We start from the raw sequence: 18,391 nt of genomic DNA, 5'->3' as shown, positions 1-18,391 counted from the left end.
ATGGGCTAACATAGGACGTATGAACTTCATCTGGACTGGGCTGGGATGTATTCTTAATGTACAATTACTCGTTATATAAAGCTCTTTCCTATGCACATATGAGTGTCTATGAATTTGTTTCTCTAGTCCACCCAGACTAACACAAATGTTTAAAACATTGTGACTTATCTCCCTTTTGATATACCTTGTGCTTGATCTGGTTTTAAACATTTCTGTGTATTTTTTTCACTATTGGAATTTGTCTCTGTGGTACTTGTCACTGTTGGTAGCCTGCTTGATGCCCTGTCATGTGTTTTTCTGTGCTTTCCATTATATGAAATCCAAGATAGGAGAATCTATAGAGACAATAACTGGAATAAGTGTTCCTGTGGGGTGTGGTAGGGAAGGAAGTAGGGGTTGGGTTGGAGTTCAAGAAGGAACAAAAATGTCTTGAAACTATTTGTGGTAGTGATTGTACAAAGTTACTTGCTATGATCTAACTATGGCATGTACAGTGTCTGAATCAGCTCCTAATAAAATGTTTTGGTAAAAATAAAATAAAGTAATTCATGATACTCTATTGAAGGCATGAAAACATTTATTTTAACATTTTTTTTAAACTGAGGATCACAAACTTCAGTAATGACTTTGGTATTCTTTATTTTTAAACTGTTAATGAATGAAACTAGGTTACTTGTTTAGTGATCAGCCAGATTATGCTATTGAAACAAACAAAAGAAGTCTCATTTATAATTTCACAAAGAGGAATTCTGACCTATCCGATCTTTGAGCCCAGAGCTTTCAGCCCCGCCCCCACTACTGTCCCAACCCCAGGAAGCATCACCATTAAAGCGCTCCCGAAGTTATCCAGGAACTGTGCAAAGCCTGACCGTTGCCGGCTACTTTCCACTTCTTTACGTAGGCGACTTATCTCTCCATTGAGCTCCTCGGATTTCTTTCTAAATCCTTCTAGCAACAGCTCTTCTTGGATCTGGAAAGGGGCAAGTGTTACTTTTTGAAAAATGCAATTATCAAGAGTCATGGTTTTGTATTTCGGGAAATAACACACTTGCTGCAAATTCTCTGTTCCACCTGAGGAAGCATGGCTCCCCACATCTAACAAACAATAAGAACTGCTTAGAAAACTGCTCATCCGAATTCAGGTCAGGACAGTGAATGCATTTTGACCCTGGCTGCATAGAGTGACTCAGACAGATTTAGAAGCAAATGCAGCAAATATTGTATTTCATAACAGGCCAATCTAATCAGGCCACGAGCTGATGGATTGATCCCAAGTCTCTTAGATGCTGTACAAGAATCATGAAAGCTATAAGGACGAGGGCCATATTCAAATGGGACGCAATGAAGCTACTGTACAATGACAACAAATAACAGTCCGTATGCTTTGTCTTGTGGATTGGAGGATTTCAGCAGGATCCAGATGTGTTTCCCTCTGATACCCGGATTTTGCTTCCTATTTCTACCCTTCTCTTCATTGGGCATTAGAGCATCGTCTAATTGGCTACCTGGACCTAGCACAGACTTACCTTCAGTTTATGTTCCAGCATCTTTTCCTGTTCCCTCAAGAGGTTTTCTCTTTCCCTCTCCATCTTCTCTCTCAACTGCTCCATATTTTCCCTGAAGCTCCTCTCTTGAGCCTCAAGCTGTTGCTGCTGCTCCTCGTGTTTCTGTCTCAGCAGCTCCTTTTCCTTCTCTGCGGCTTCCGATTTGGCTTGCTCCACTGTCCCACAGAGGTTGTAGAGAGGGAAGGAGGCAACAGGTTAGCCCTGCGCTCTATGCTCCTGAACTCAGAGATCACATTGAATTTATAAAATAAAAGAACAAACACAGTCATCGAGTTGATTTCAACTCAGAGTTGAAATGCTCTCTGGGACAGAGTAGAACTGCCTCTGTCTGAGCAATCTTTATAAGAGTAGACAGCCCCACCTTTCTCCCAAGGAGTGTCTGGTGGGTTTGGACTGCGGACCTAGTGGAGAGCAGCTCAATGTGTAATTCCCTGATGAGCCACCAGTGCTCCTTGACTTTAAAAAAAAAGGAGAGGTTCAAATCTGGATTATTTCAGAATATGATGGGAAAGACCCTGACTGAGTGGACGCACAACTTCAATTCTCCTTATTAGTTTCAGACGCCATAAACTGTGTTCCATAGACTCTATAGGATAGTGCACACACCTCCCCACCCCACTATGGCCTGAGTCCCCAGCCCGTACCTGCTATGGCTTTTTCTCTGTCTGTGAGGGCTTTATCTGACTGCAAGATCGATTCCTCTATTGGTGCTTGTGACTGCAAGAATCTCTGAAGGACTTCATTTGCCTGAGGAAAGGAGGTGCAAAGACATGTTGAGCAACAGGCATCTAGTTTCAGGTAGGGGTCTCACTGTGCCATAAAACCTCAAATCTGTCCCCAAGTACTTTGAAACCTGCCTCAGACATCCCAGAGCTTCCTTTCTTTAAGTGAGTATAGTGTACTTTCCAATCCCATTAGGGGCAAAACAACCCTCCCTTAGATCTTTCTTCCTATCTCCTCAGACTCCTCTCCCGTCAACACCCAATCGGATTTTGAATAGTTCTACAACCACTTAATAGCTGTTGTTTCATATGTTTGCATATTTTTCTTCTTCCTGGATGATATCCTATTCTTTGTTAAGTAGGATGGTCTCCTCCGTACTTCTTTTGTCTCTTCTTGCAAGCTTTCCTAGGATTCCCTGTTTGGAATAGACATGACATACTCTGAGGTGCCCTCCTAGCTCTGCCATCTGCGATGCGATCCTGAGCAACTAATCTCTGTGTATCATATTTTTCAACTGTGTAATGTGGGTAATAGTTGTTGTTTGATGTTATCACGTCAGGTCGGAGTCACAGTAACCTTGGGTACAGTAAACAAAACATGGCCTGGTCCTGCACCACCCTCACTGTTGTTCTTATGTTTGAGCCCAGTGTTGCAACGACTGTGTCATTCTATCACCTTGAGGGTCTTTTCTGCTGTCCCCCTCTACTTTACCAATCATGATAACCTTGCAAGGGACTGGTCTGTCCTGAACATGGCCAACATGCCATCCTTGCCTCTAAGGGGTCCTTTGTCTATACTTCGTCCAAGACAGATTGATTGATTCTTTTGGGAGTCCGTGGTATTTTCAAGATTCTTTTCCAGCACTATAATTCAAACACATCAATTCTTCTTTGGTCTTCCTTATTCAATGTCCAACTTTGACATGCACATGGAGTGATTGGAAATACTATGATTTTGATCAGGCACACTTTAGTCCTCTAAGTAGCTTTCTTGCATTTCATCAGTTTCAAGAGGTCTTGTGCCACAGATTTAACCAAAGAAATGTGTTGTTTGATCTCTTCACTGCTACTTCAATATGCATGGATTGTGAATCCAAGCAAAACAAGATCCTTGACAACTTCAATTTTTTCTCCTTTTAACAGATGTTACTTACTGGCCCAGGTATGGTTTCTTGCTTTCTTTTTCTTTCTTTCTTTCTTTCTCTCTCTCTCTCTCTCTTTCTTTCATTCTTTTGTTCTTTCTTCTGTTCTTTCTTTCTATTAACTTGTACTCCATACTGAAGGCTGCAATTCTCCATCTTCATCAGCAAATGCTTCCAAGCCCTCCTCACTTTCAGCAAGCAAAGCTGTATCATCTGCATATTGCAGGCTGTTAATAAGTCTTCTAATCCTGATCCCGCACTATTCAAATATTCCAGCTTCTCGGATTATTTTCTTAGCAAAGAAATTGAATAAATATGATGAAAAATACAACCCTGATACACAACTGTCTTGATTTTAAACCATGCTACATTCCATTGTTCTGTTTGCACAACTGCATCTTGATCAGGTACAGTTTTTACATGACCACAATGAGGTTTTCTGGAATTCTCATTCATCTCAAAGCTATCCATGGCTTGTTATAGTCCATACAGTCTAATATCATAGCATAGTCAATACAACAGAAGCAAACATTTTTTCTGATATTCTGTGCTTTCACTCAAGATCAATTTGACATCAGCAATGATATCCCTTGTTGCACCTCCTCTTCTGACTCCAGCCTAAGTTTCTAGCACCTCGGCTGTCCATGTAATGCTGAAACTGTTGTTAGATGATCTTTAGTGAAACATTATTTTCATGCAATATCAATTACATTCAATAACTTCTGCAATATGTTGGGTCGCCTTTCATTGGAATGGGTACAATTACAGATCTCTTCAAATTAATCAGCCAAATAACTTTCTTTTCAATTTCTTGGCATAGATGTAAGTGCTTTCAGTGTTTCATAAGTTTGTTGAAGCATTTCAATTGGTATTCTGTCAATTCCTGGAGCCTTATGTATGGCTAATACTTTCAGTATGGTTTGGACTTCTTTCATCAGTACCACCATTTGGCTTTTGATCAAATGCTACCTCTTGAAATGGTTGACTGTTGACTCATTCAGTGACTCTGTATTCTTTCCATCAGCTTTTAAGACTTCCTGTATCATCATCATTCAATATTTTGTTCATAGAATCTTTCAATTTACAAATTGAGGCTTGAGTTTTTTCTTAGTTCTTTCCACTTCTGGAAAGCTGAGTATGTTCTTCCATGTAGCATTTCTAAATCCAGGTCTTTGCACATTTCATTATAATATTTTGCTTTGTCTTCTGAAGCTGCCCTGGTAAATGTACCGTTCAGCTCTTTGACTTCATCATTGTTTCATATGCCTTAGCTTCTCTTAGATTAAGAGCAAGTTTCAGAGTCTTTTCTGACATTCACTTTGATCTTTACTTTCTTTCCTGTATTTTTAGTGATCTTTAGCTTTCTTCATATATGGTATTCTTGATGTCATCCCACAGCTCATCTGGCTTACTGTCATTCAGGCTGAATGTGTCAAATCTGTCCTTGAAATTCAGGTGGGATAGACTCCCAGTCGTGTTTTGGCTATCCTGGATTTGTGTTCATTTTCTTCAATTTCAACCTGAACTTACCTATGAGCAATTGATGGCCGAGACCATGCCAACAGTTTGCTCTTGGCCTCATTTTAGCATGTTGCTTCCCAGAGCTGTAGTCAATTTGATTTCTGTGTATTCTAGCTGGAGAAAACCATGTGTCTAGTTGCCTCTTGTGCTGTTTAAAAAATTTTTTTCCCTCCCTTTGTTTTACTGTTCCTTACTATTTGTTTTCAACTTTTGCATTACAATCACCAATGATTAACAATGCATCATAATGCTTAAAATTACTCAGCTTCTTTACCATTAGCTTTAGTGGTTGGTGCATAAATTTGAACAATAGCTTTATTGACTGGATTTCCTGGTGTGTGGATGGATATTATCCTGTCACAGAGAGCATTGTAATTCAAGATAGATCTTGAAATGTCCTTTTTGACAATGAATGGGATGTCATTCCTCTTGAAATTTTCATTCCTGACAGAGTAAATCATATATGACTGTTAGATTCAAAATGGCAGTTCCAGTCCATTGCAGCTCACTAATAAGATATCTATCTCTGTATGTTCCATTTCACTTTTGACGACTTCCAGTTTTCCTAGATTCATACTTCGTACATTCTAAGTTCTAATTATTAATAGATGTTTCCAGCTGTTTCTTTCTCTCCTCTTCTTCTCAATTTGAGTCATGCCCCATCAGCAAATGAAGGTCCTAAAGGCTTTACATTCTCAGGTTTGACTCCAACCACGTCATTATGGCTGACTTCACCTTGAGAAGGCAGCTGTTCTCCAGTTCTGTTGTGAGTGCTTTCCTTCCTAAGGACTTCCGCTTCATCTGACAATGCTCCAGTGCTATTCGTAAGATTCTCAGTGTCTGACAGGTTCTGCTGCTTTTAAGAATGCTTTCCTTGGTTAATTTCTCAGAAGTTGTCAGCCTATTCATTCTCCACAGTCTTCTAGTCTGGAAGCTCTCATCAACTCTGTTCACCTTGAGTGACCCTACTTGTATTTGAAATGCATAGCTTCTAGCATCATACCAACATTTAAGCCATCATATTATGACAAAATGATGGTCAAGTGGTGGAATATCGTGCATATATAATGAGATAAAACATATTTATAATGAGAACATCACATATATGGTATGTAATATATATATATAAAATGAGATAATATTGTTGTGATGATTAAACTATACTCCAACCAGATCATGTGAGGTCATGTTTGGTAGAAAAAGTGAATGCTCAATTTTGCTAGCCATTGTAATCATTTTTATCCTCCTTGTTTACCATTGGTGCATACCATTGTGATGGTCCTTACCACATCATATCGAATGACTAATTTTTTCTCTTTCTCAAAATGAGCATGAACTTCTTTAGTAACAAAGTTTGTTTCATTAACTTTACACTGCTTAAACTTAGATCGGAGACGCTAAGGGGCAAAAACAGTAAACGCTTGGTTACTAAACAAAGGGAGAAAGGGTTGGTGGTTCAAATCAACCCAGAAGTACTTTGGAAGAAAGGTCTGGTGGTCCACCTCTGAAATACCACAGCCATTGGAAACCCTATGGAACAGTTGTCTTCTTATACATACCAGGTCACCACTAGGCAGATTTAACTCAAGAAAAGTTGATTTCATTTTTGACGCTTAGTGCAAAATTGTTTGAAAAATGGAAAAGATGTTTTTTCTCATTGGGATTCCTGATTATAATCCATACATATTTGTGGAGTTTTTTTTTTCAAGAGTTTCTGTCTAATTGTAGTTATAAGACTGTAAACACTGTCAAGTCACAATCCTTTTTAAACACACTCGATTACAGTGATCTTTGAGTTATCACAAGGACAAGAGCTCACCGAGGCTCTTCTGCAGGCCCTCCCTCCACTTCCCCTCTTCCTCACCTTAACCCCCTTCCTGGGCACGTGCATATAGTCCTGTTCAACCTTCCTCCTTGCTGCGACATAGAGACCGTGTCCTCTAGGAACAGAGAATGCTCCTTCTGAAATACTCTTCATCAGGGGCTTTGAAAGCTGTGTAAGCTCTGCCTGACAGTAGTTCGCAGATGCCTGTTCATTCTGCAGTACAAAATCCTCCTTCTTTTTCTCTATGGTACCCTGCAGGGAAGTGTACAGAAACACAATAGGGAAGAAGCTATTAGAAGGGATAATTCAACCAGCTGTCATTCTCTTGAAAGAAGCAAGCTTACAACTTCTGCATAGATGAGGTGATTTATGTTTGACACGGGTCTAATTCATTCTATATAAAATGATGGGCATGGATGACATCAACTTAAGGTCTTAAGTGGCATAGGGTGGATCACAGTGATTCAACAAGTGCAATGGGTAACAGAAACATGAATTTGGCAGGAAGGACAGTTTCTTCAGAGAATTCCGGTTGCTATGGAAAAATGTAATCATGAAAAAACAGCCTAACCAGCCAAGAGATAAAGGTACTCTGAACAGACTTTAGAAGCCTGCATGGAGTATCTCAAGTAGGATTTTATTGGGTGATGACATAGGAGCATTTTTTTTGCTTGTACTTAAACAATCCAAATGGCTTTATTCAACGTCACTAAGAGATTTTTGTCACTTGTTGGCAAAAGATAGAGTGAGAGATAAGTTTTCCTTGAAGATGTCTATGGGTCAGCCAAATAAAAATGTCCCCCAAGATATCTGGTATCCACTTGCTTTATAGTCCTTGAGATCTTTAAGGTTATAGAGTTTGCTCCCCAAATTGGGTTATATTGCATAGCACAAGCTGTCTTTAAGTAATGGAGAGTATACAACCGGGCATTACCTAATTATATGACCCTTTTAAAAGTAGAGTTTTCCAACTGTTAAGAGAAGAGGAAGTTGGAGAGATTAGAAACAGGAGAATGATTCGTTGAATCATGTTGGCACGAATGTGGAAGGGGATTGCCTAAAGCCTCCAATGCAGAACCAGCCCAGTCACAGCTCGCTATTTTAACTTCTAAAACTCTAGAAGAGAGTCAGTACACTCTGCATTAATGCTCTGAAATAAAAAGTTTTTTAACAATGAGCAAGTAACTCTATAAATGCTAAGTTCATGGAAATTTGTTATAAAGAAACAAGAAACAAAGTGTCTGTCTTCTAGAAAAGAAATGGACTGCATTTCTGAGGGGGCATGGTGCCCATCCACTACATGAAACACAAGAAGCATGGGGCCAAAAGGTGGACTCTAGGCATGAGTGTGCCAGGCATGAGTGTGCCAGAACAGGAATCAGGGAAGCCACGAGTGAGACACGTACCACGAGCTGTTTGTGGAACTCCTGGTTTTCATCCTTGAAGGAGCGGTCCATGAAGAGAGCAACGGCTTCCTTCTCGCAGACCCCGTGCACGTCCAGCAGCTCCTGCAGAGTGTCCGTGGGGAACACCAGGTGCTGGGCCATCTCCTGGCTGTAGAGCTCAGCCGCCTTCTGGACAGCCGCCAAGTTCTCACGCTGGGCCAGGGTGGTCACTGCGTTCTCCAAGCACGGGACCGCTCCACTGTTGATCGCACCCACATAGGTCTCCACCAGAGCCCCCAGTCCTAAGTAAACAAAGTGATTTCGGGATCAATATCAAGCTGTCACTTGCTTGGAAAAACAAAACAAACCTTTAGTGTTCTGCATTCTAGATTTAAGTAGAACGTTTCTACCATTTCTTTTTTAATGCTTTCTTTACAGTAACATCATTTCCCCATTGTTTGTTTATTTCTTTTATGGTCTTCCATTTCCTTATGATACAAAACTGGATTACTGCTCATAATCAATACATTTTCCAGGCTTCCCTGGAAAAAAATGCTTTACTTAAATAAAAGGAAAAGTATGTATTAAAAAAAGAAATATTTTATTTAGATAAGTCAGGTAGCTACATAATCTAAAGGGCTGGCTCCAAATGAAAATGCGGGTTCTTTAAAAAATAATAAGAAAAAACCCAAACCATTACAAGATAGCCATACCAGGGATTGACCCAAGAATGCATCCCCCTCCGGCACAGAAACTGCACAACTGACTGCCCAGGTGACACGGCCAGTGGCACAGAGCTGTCCATTGGCTGTGGTCAATTTTCTTTCATCTCAATGGACTTCCTGGTGTTCATGGCCTGCTACGTATTTTCTGGCTCATTTAACTTTACAGAGAACCTTCTCCATCGGAAGACGTGCTGCTTCCATAGGCGTTGTCCAGGCAACCCACACGTTCTTTCCTGGATCTAGACGATTCGTGGAGTGTTTTTTGAGATAGAGCTGGCCTAGCTAAGCCTTCAAGTAGACAGGAAACCCTTACAGAAGATACACTACTATGTGTGGCGTGCACATCTCCTCCATACTCACATGCAAAACCAAACAAAATTAATGAGAAGCCCCCAGAACACAAACCCGCTTCAGAGCGCCCACTGAGGCTCAGGGACAAAAGTGACTCACGGTTCCCAGTGACAATGATCCCTCGTCTGAGGGTCTTGATCTTTGCTTGGCTGAAGATATAGGAACAGAAGTTTTTTGTTTGCATCCGGAAATTATAATCCAGTTGCTCTTCTTGAATTTCTTCAATATGGGCCAAGAGACGCTTGTCATTTGTAGGCCGATCAAAAACAAAGCACTTCCGTTTGGGGAAGAATTTTCTGATACACTCTCTAGGCAGATTGGAATTTTTGATTCTGAGATTCGTGCCTGTAGATGTGGAAAGAGCAGTCCATTAAGGGATAGCATTCTGTAAAGGGGTCTGTCAACCTCTATTTCCAGGGACCATTGGCATGATTGCCTTCTCTGTCATTAAATCTCCTTGTATCTAGTCATGCAAATCAATCTTGGGCCCTTCTACCTCAAAGAGGGTGGTGTCCATTTGTGGACAATGCAGAGTCAAGGAAGCAGTTATGAAGAGGATAGGGGAGCATCCACCCCCGGGGAACAAACACATGCTTGGTTTCCGCAGGCTGTGTAGAGTCTCTTAGCAATGATGCATTGAGTGACTGGCATGTGGAAATAAATCATCAGAAGAACGTGGCTGACCTTACTCTCCTCCGGTCAGCAATAGAATGTGAACTTAAAAACAAAGTGACACTTGACATAAGGATAAGATGTGGCTTAGAAAATATCATAAGGGGAAGAAAAGCTAGAAGCATAAGAGCTCCCAAACACTCACACCATAAATAAATGTAGATAATCTTTGAGCAAAAGTCTCCAATGAGTAGGCTTAACTTAAATGTGATTAGGAGACCTCACCACTTCTCCAGTGAATTTAACTGTGCCTTGCAGATGGATTCTATGTCCAACATCCACCATTCAATCAGTGTTTGCTGAACAAATTAAATGGATATTCCTTCTATTGCTATCAGTTAGCCACCTCCTTAACTTAATCTATGTATCAGATCTATAATAGCAAACGCTAACATATGTAAGCATGTACAACGATGTGTGTAATGTTAAGGAAAAGATAAAACAGAGGATTTGACATTCACCCCGAAAGGCTACCTCTGTATTTTTTTTCTGGACCCTTTACTGATCAGTAAAACCTACAAGCTGGAACCTGCCTCCGGAGGAAACATTTTCCAGTAAAACAAGCAATAGAAAAGTCGTAATAGTGTACTGTATCAAGGGTGCACAACTTGAAAGATGCTGAAAAACAAGGCAGTCCCCACCCAGTCAAATTGTGGCTCTGACAGGTTTCCCTGTCTTTTGTCCGAGGGCTGTATCTATCGAGGGCAGCCACAGAGATGGCTGCTGCAGCCGAGAGCTGATCTGCACTCACTGACTCCGTGTGAATGAGCAGGCTGGCCTGCACGACCAGGGCGCCTGGAGTCAAGCAACACACGAAAGAAATTTTTTAAATTAAGTCATTGGAATTTATTATGCTTCTGTGTCTAACAACTTCCAATTTTATGAATTCTTAAGACACGTCAGAAAGAACACTAGTCTACAAGTTTATTGTAGCACTGATGGTAAAATGTTATAACGTTCAAGGTTATGGCATCACTATAATTTTTAATTTAGGATACCAGCTGTTTGCAATCATTCCGTCGAATATTTGGTTCTAAATTTCATGAGGGGCCTTAAACTTTAGCCCCAGATATTTTCAGATATAATAACCTATAAAAATCATATCCTCCTCTCACTATTTTCTTGGGCCTCAATCTAACTATATAGTGATTTTAAATGCCGAATGACAGGGATCACTGGCTAGCACCCCTTCCTGGGTCACCCACTCCCCCTGGGATCATGCAGGGCTACCTGGAATCAGCTTCAAGGCATTCTCCAGGTACTCATCTTCAGTGATGTCGCATTCCAACCTCAGCTCCAGTGTAAAATCCCGAACTGTCCAAACAAAGTCTGGAAAGAAACTCACAAACTCGGTGGAGTCCTTGATCTCGTCAGATCGAGAGGAGGATTTTGCCCTGATTAGCTCTGTCAGTTCAGTCACATAGCTGGGAACGCCGTTAAGGAAGCGGGAGTCCTCTACACCACCCTTCCCAGGTCAGACTTAGAAGTAGCTTTTATAAACATCCTCTGTTGCCCTGTGTTCCCTCCTCACGACAACTGAGTTACAAGGAAAGGAAATCGTCTCAGTTGTCATTCCCTAAGCCCAAGATGCTCGGTTGGGTCCCTGGAAGGATACTGCAGCTGCTCCAGCGCCTGGTGGTTGATGGTGCTCATGCTGTTGTAGACAAAGGTGCTGCTCAGAAGTACAGCAAGTGCAAAGATCCACGAGTCATTCTTAGAGTCCACCTAGAAAACACACGTGAACAAGGGACTGGGGAGTTGACTCTTCATTCATTTGGTCTGAGCATTCACTGTTTCAGCTAGACTGTTGCTGATTAGGGAAAATAGTCTGAGCTTTGGAAACAATACTACATGCAAACCTCTTATTTTGCATTTACATTGACCTCTAGAAAGTGCACAAAGGGGAAAAAATACCTTTGACAGTTGTCCTTCCTCAAGTGCTGTCTTAAGGATACGAGTAACCGATCCCAGCCCATTCTGTCAATTCCTACTGGAAGTAACTGTGGGGCAGAGTGGAACTGTCCCGAGGCTGGAAGCCTTTATGGAAGCACACTGCCACATAGTCCCCCTAATGTGGCGTGTGGGTTTGGACCACTGGCCTTTGGGTTAGCAGTGGCGCACTTGAATCGTTGTGCCACCTGACCTCTTAGGCTGAAATGCTACCCCATTGAGTTAAACAACTATTCCCGGGGCATCCACAAAGCCCAAGTGCTATTTTCTGTGTAAAGACAAAGATCCATATGGTTTCCCTGAACTCCAGAAAGATGATTTTCTGGAGAGGCCATAAAGCATGCAAACGTATGAATGCAATTAAGATTGTGTTCTCTGCCAGGAGTGACCAAGTAGTCATAGTGTAAAAGCAAAACGGGTAAGGAACAGGTGTTTTATGGGTTTACTGCAAGTGACTATTATTTGACTGGCATTGGAGGCTAGCAGCAGGTCTTTTAAAAAATTGATAGAATAAGAATGTGAGAAGATAAGGGATTGATCACACAGGTATCAAAACCAACACAAATTAAGTCAGACATGTTGGAACGTATCTGCTCTGGAGAGGTATTCTAGATTTATCCCATTTGACTAAAGCGGGGGACAGCTTGTAGAAATGGAAGCTGAAGCTGGAAATGAGATGTAGAGTAAATACTCCGTTTTTTGTTGCTGCTTTTGGAAGTAGTGATCGCCACAGATCTATGGGGACTGCTTCCAATTTAGATTCACGGTGGTGGATAGGATAATACAAATAAGTGAAATGATTTGCTGTGCCTAATATCATAAAAACAATGTGCTTCAATCTTGTGGGGCACGTTCCTGGTTTCATAGAAAATCTAACCTCAAAGCCAAACCCACTGCCATGGACTTGATTCTGACTCAGAGCAACCCATAACAAAACCACCTCCCCACCCTCAAGTGAATTCGGACTCACAGTGACCCTACAGGTTAAGTCCTCCCTTATGGAGTTCTGAGAGGGTAAATCTTTACAGGAGTAGAAATCCTCATCTTTCAAAATATTGGCCTTGGGGTTGGCAGCCCAACATATTACCCACTACACCCCAAGGCCCCTTATAGCCACCCATGGAAGCAGCAGTCAAGCGATCAAAAGGCGAATTGCATTTGTTAAATCTGCTGCACAGATTTACCTTTTCAATTCTCCAGAGAATTGAAAAGCAAGGATGTTGCTTTGAGGACTAAGGTAGGCCTGGGCCAAGCCATGGTATTTTGTATCGCCTCACATGCCTGTGAAAGCTGGACACTGAATAAGGCAGACGAAGAAGAGTCCATGCATTTGAATTGCGGTGCTGGGGAGGAATGTTGAAAGTATGATGGACTACTAAAAGGACAAAAGGATCTGTCTTGGAAGAAGTACGGCCAGAGTGCTCCTTAGAGGAAGGATAGCGAGACTTTGTCCTACATACTTTGGACGTGTTATCAGGAGAGACCGGTCCCTGGAGGACATCGTGCTTAGTCAAGTGGAGAGGCAGCGGAAAAGAGGAAGGACCTCAATGAGATGGATTGACTTGACAATGACTACAACAATGGACTCCGCTGTAGGAACAATTGTGAGGATGGGGCAGGGCTGAGCAGTGTTTGGTTGTGTTGTGCATAGGGTCACTCTGGGTCATCATGGACTCGATGGCACGTAATGGTAGCAGTATCGACCAGCAGGAGAAAGATGAGGTTTTCTACCCCCAGAAAGAGTTACAGTCTCAGAAACCCAGAAGCAGTTCCACCCTGTCCTACGTGGCCGCTGTGAGTCGGAATCCAGTCAATAGCAGTGAGAGGGTTTCTGAGACTGTGAGTTTTTATAGAAACAGAAGCCTCATCTTTCTCCTGTGGAGCAACCTGTGGCTTTAACCACTTACCCTTCAGCTAGCAGGCTAACACCTAGACCGCTAGGTCATGGAAACGCTAAGTGAAGAATTAATCTCCAAAGCTCAAAGATTTGCAACAAAACCTTTTTGACTATTCAGGTTAGCTGAAATGTCTCTGAAGGTTATTTAAATAGATGAATTCACTGAACCCTAGTTTCAGATTTCATTTCCAATCCCATCCGCTCCATCCGTTACATACCTCATTTAGGTCCTAAGGACCATCGTCTCACCCATAAGCCTGGGTTCTATCCTCACCTCTGCACCCTATAACAAGCTCTCAAAGTATTTATTAGCATTTTTATTCATCCCTGTGTTAAACGAAAGATCTATTCTTAACATACCAATAACACTTTTGCTTGCAAAGGAATTAAGTTCCCAAAAACAAAATGTCACTCTATCACCCCTAATTATCAAAATATATCACCCAAATTGAATTAATGTGGCAAGGAAAAGATAAATAGGAAGCCAAGAGGAAAGACCATTTCTCCGTGACTCCCGGCCTTACTTTTTCCACATCGCCCAGGCCTTCCGTGTCCAACAGGATCAGGGTTCGCTCCGGCTTGGTGGGGTGGGGCACACACCACATCCAGATGCCCTTGGTTTCAGACCTCACCGTGGAGCCCAGAGGGAAGCCTGGAGGGAGGAGGAGAAAGCAATGTCAGCGACAACAGGCGGTCTGCTAGTCGTCCTGGTAGTCCCCAGGAGCTGTAAGGGATCAATCGAAAGGAAGGCGAAGTATCTGGCAGGGACAGTAGTAACTACATTCAGATGCTTCTCAAGACACCGTTTGTATCCTCTGCTCACCTTATTCCTTACAGACTCAGAGTACATCATACTGCAGAATTCATGGAAACTGTGGATTTGATGCTTGCGAGAAAAGGGAAAATATGACATGTATGTACTCATATACTTGAAGGAGGCTGAGAGGAGAGCTATTTGTTTCCGGTCCATTGTCATACAGAGTCACAATTCATATATTTTAAGACACTTGGAGGACAGGCACATTCTTAGCAGAGTGTTGGGAAATCGCCCGGTTATTAGCTGATGCTATCGTGACTGGAAAACAAAAGGATGTTGTTGAACTCTGTCTCTTGAGGTTCTGAACTATAATCCATTAAAAACTACCCCTATGGATTTACTTGGGCCAGACAGGGGAAAATGTCCTCCTTCTATAGTAATAGGCAAGAACTCTCCTCGTGTAAAACATGAAGACAAAATATTTGCTTAGAAGTCAGGAGAAGACTGGAGGAAAAGGGGGGGAATGAAGATGGAAGGAAGGAGACAGGGAACCTGAGATGGACAAGGAGACACGGAAGAACAGGGAGGAAAAATGAAACTTCGAGACAAAGAGAAGTTTACTGGACTTGGCAGTTGAATCCCTAGTTGTGCTCGAAGGAAGCCAGGTATTAGGAACAAATGGATGCAAGATCCTCTTGGAAGGACCAGTGGCAATTCTTTGAAAATCAATGAGAACCAAAGGAGATGATAACTCAGCAGGGAAAAAAGGTGACAAAATATGAACTATAAATGGTAAAGACATGTGTGAAAAGGTGCTCAACCTCCCCTATCGTGATGGAAATTCATGCACACAGCTCATTTCTCAGCTGACAGCATCCAGAGATGCCTTGGAACAAAGGTCTAACATCCATTGCGTAAAAATCAGCCATTGGAAACCCTATTATGCCCTAGAGGAGCCGGCTGTTAGTGTTGATGCCAAACCCATGGCCCCCTCCTCCAAGACAATACTCACCATTGTTCTGTCCTGCAAGGCGGTTCATCAGGTAGGATTTTCCTGTCCGATACATCCCTACAATGGCTACCACCACTGCTGGTTGAGAAATCTTGTTAAGAATCGTTAATGCCTTGGGGTTCACAGTTAGCTCTTCTTGCTGGTTTTCAATCAAACAAATGGGGGCAGTCATGATGGGAATGGACGTCATGGTTCCTGCAAACCAGAAGATTCTCTCTGTAAAACACAAGGCCCCTTGTCACATCTAATTGTTATTCAAGGGATGTGCATATCATTTTTTTGTTTGTGGAAGTTGTGGATCAACTTCCTACATTTTGAAATATAAGTATGTGTCTTCCATTTCAAGGGCTGGTATAGATGCCTTCTATGTAGTAGCTTAGTAATGCTTATAAGAGCTTTAAGAGAACCTAGCTCAGGTGATGCATAAAATAAATGGAATAAGCAAAGCAAGAGGATAATGGGCCTCGGAGAACCCTGGCATTTGGTGGGTGTATAAAAGGCAGAGTGGACATGAAGGAGGAAAAGGGTCATCATAAAAGGTTCTAGCAGTGTCCACAGGACTCGGTCTCTCATTAATTCAGCAAGCATCTACTGATTACTTATCATGGACTGGCCCCTATTCTCAGGGCTCAGAATGCAGCTGTGAACAAGCTGGATATAAATGTATGCATTGTGGGAGCTTTATTTTAGTAAGAGAGACAGATAATAAAGAAAAACTTGTTTATATCTTTTGGTAAGTGCTCTGGAGTAAAATAAGCAAAGGCGAGAAATAGGAGTGTTGGCTTGTATGGGGTCATCAGAGAAGCCCTCCCTGAGAAAGAAACAATGGGAATGATCACCAACCTTGATGAGAATAGATTTAGAGAGTGAAGCTATCAGGCTGCTCCTGACACAAGGCATGCACCCATATGCATGTGACGTCGGGCCATGGACACAGAAGACTGCTGAAGAAGGCAGGCATTTGCCTGATGGTGTTGGGGGAGAATATTGAAAATAGCATCGTCTTCAAGAAGAACAAACAAGTTTTTCTTGGAAGAAATACAAGCAGAATGCTCCTTACAAGTCAAAGTGGCTAGACTTGGTCTCATCTATTTTTGCCTCAAGAGAACCACTTGCCTTGAGAACCATGAGCTCGGTGAAGCAGAGGGTGGAGACGAGGAAGAGGGCTCTTAACAAGACAGACACTGTGGCTCCCCAAATGGGCTCAAACTAAGTAACAATTGTGAAAATGGTCCAAGAATGTATTTTCAGTAAATATCACCAGCTATTTAGAAACAATGCACTAGGTACGGGTTAGGGCTCATAGTTATTTTTAATATTAGAGAGAAGGCGGATTGTGCCATAGAAACGCAGCTTTGCAACGTTTTGGAACAGTCACTGTGTTTAATATCAAAGTAAGTAAAATGCAATATTTTAAGATTTAAATGATCTGGAAGATGAGGGCAATCTTTTTGTCTTTCTCTAGTGCCAGGCAAGGGTCGGTCTGGCCAGCTGAGGGAGGGAAGAGAGAGCCAGAAGGAAACTTCCCCTGGAAGGTGGTTCCTCTTTTGTGAGATGGTCCCTTTCTGGAGATGCCAGTAGGATGCATGCTTGCATCTCCCACCCCGGAGTCTCTGTTTCAGGCTGAAGAAAGAGCGATGTCTCCTAGGGACTTGGAACCAGCGCTTTTGACCCCTGGCCCCTGTGGTTAAAAGGGCGACGCTGCGCTGCGTGGACAAAGCGCTCTGGGTCTGATAGCAGCCAGCCACGCGCCACCTCTCCTCCAAGTCGAGCCCGTGGGGTCTGCCTGGGAAAGTGTGATGAGTGACCAGACATGAGCACGGAAGACAGAGATTTTGGAAAGGCCTTACCTGGGGCGCTCGATGTGGCCAGTGGGCAATTTCTCAGGCGCCTTCTGCGGCGCTGAGCGCTCGCTCTCCTTTCCGCCTCAGGAGGGGAACTCGGAAGGCCCCTGCTCTCCGCCAACGCTGGGAGCGAGTGAAGAAGCCAGGGCCGGCAGCAGGCAGCCAGTTAAGGGCCAGGATGAGAACCGAAACCGAAAGCACAGCCTCTGGTGATTTCACTAGTTTTAAAAAGTCAGGAAATCAGCTTGTGGATCAGGGGGAGGAAAAGCCCGTGGTTGCTCCACACCCAGTTTAGAAAACAGCATGTTTTTTCTTTGAATGTTGGCTGAGGTGTCTTGATCCCTCCAATAAAATAGAGCAGGAGGCAGAAATGTTAACAAAGTTGAGAATATTTCAAAAGTCTGTGTTGTAGGGGTACTTGGTCAGGGAAGAGGGATGCTTTGTTTATATATATCTATACAAACAAATATATAATAATTAAGCAAGTACATATACTCTATATATTTATATACTTGCTTAATTATTTTCTCTTTCCAAAGTATTTTTATTAATCATTAAAAAGCAGATATATGTGTGTTTGTTGTATTTTAAAATACGTTAATTGTTCTAGAATGGTTGAGAATGAGGCGACGCCATGTGGCAGAGAGTAGAACTACGCCCTGCTGGGGGGTTTCTTGGCGACTGTTTTGGTTTTGGGTGTGTGTAATCTTTGCAGAAAATCTCCAGGATTTCTTCTGCAGAGCTGCTGGGAGAGAGAGGAGACTTTCCACTCCCGTTTACAGTGACAGTCTCAGAAACTCACACGGTGCAGTTCTACCCTGTCCTCTAGTGACCCTCTGGGTCAGCATTGACTCAATGCCAGTGAGTTTGGTTTTTTTGGTAGGTACTGTTGGGCATAAAATATACAGGATTGAAAACAAGAAGTCAACACGACAGTAAATATAAGGTAATGCCATTGTTGTTAGTAGCTATTGAGTTGATTTGGACGCATATTGACAGGCCTAGGTAGGTTTGAAATACCAA

At 42.3% G+C, this 18,391-nt stretch overlaps 1 protein-coding gene across 2 annotated transcripts; it reads right to left on the bottom strand.

Moving 5' to 3' along the window:
* Positions 1–559: 559 nt before the first annotated feature.
* LOC101662091 (guanylate-binding protein 4) lies at positions 560–17,494 on the bottom strand. Of its 2 annotated transcripts, none has more exons than XM_045291976.1 (11): positions 17,375–17,494; positions 15,525–15,740; positions 14,280–14,407; positions 11,524–11,633; positions 11,139–11,332; positions 9,336–9,581; positions 8,182–8,462; positions 6,815–7,027; positions 2,210–2,312; positions 1,527–1,720; positions 560–970 (listed from the first exon to the last, which is right to left on the bottom strand). In XM_045291976.1, the coding sequence occupies exons 2-11, from the start codon at positions 15,712–15,714 to the stop codon at positions 755–757; spliced, it is 1,875 nt and encodes a 624-aa protein (XP_045147911.1). In that variant the 5' UTR covers positions 15,715–15,740; positions 17,375–17,494; the 3' UTR covers positions 560–754. The 2 variants fall into 2 exon arrangements, with proteins under 2 accessions (XP_045147911.1, XP_004699643.1); XM_004699586.2 differs by having other exon boundaries at positions 15,525–15,719.
* Positions 17,495–18,391: the final 897 nt, after the last annotated feature.

Source organism: Echinops telfairi, unplaced genomic scaffold (assembly GCF_000313985.2).
Source record: "Echinops telfairi isolate 266 unplaced genomic scaffold, ASM31398v2 ScPeMD7_443;HRSCAF=831, whole genome shotgun sequence".
Classification (NCBI taxonomy): domain Eukaryota; kingdom Metazoa; phylum Chordata; class Mammalia; order Afrosoricida; family Tenrecidae; genus Echinops; species Echinops telfairi.
This window is presented reverse-complemented; position numbering and strand designations above follow the sequence as displayed.

Excerpts from the sequence above, each read along its gene's own strand:
- LOC101662091 (XM_045291976.1), bottom strand. The coding sequence starts at position 15,714 with ATGACGTCCATTCCCATCATGACTGCCCCCATTTGTTTGATTGAAAAC. Across the intron at positions 14,408-15,524 it reads CCTTGCAGGACAGAACAATG|GCTTCCCTCTGGGCTCCACG; the intron begins GTGAGTATTGTC and ends TCCTCCCTCCAG. Across the intron at positions 7,028-8,181 it reads AGTTCCACAAACAGCTCGTG|GGTACCATAGAGAAAAAGAA; the intron begins GTACGTGTCTCA and ends ACTTCCCTGCAG.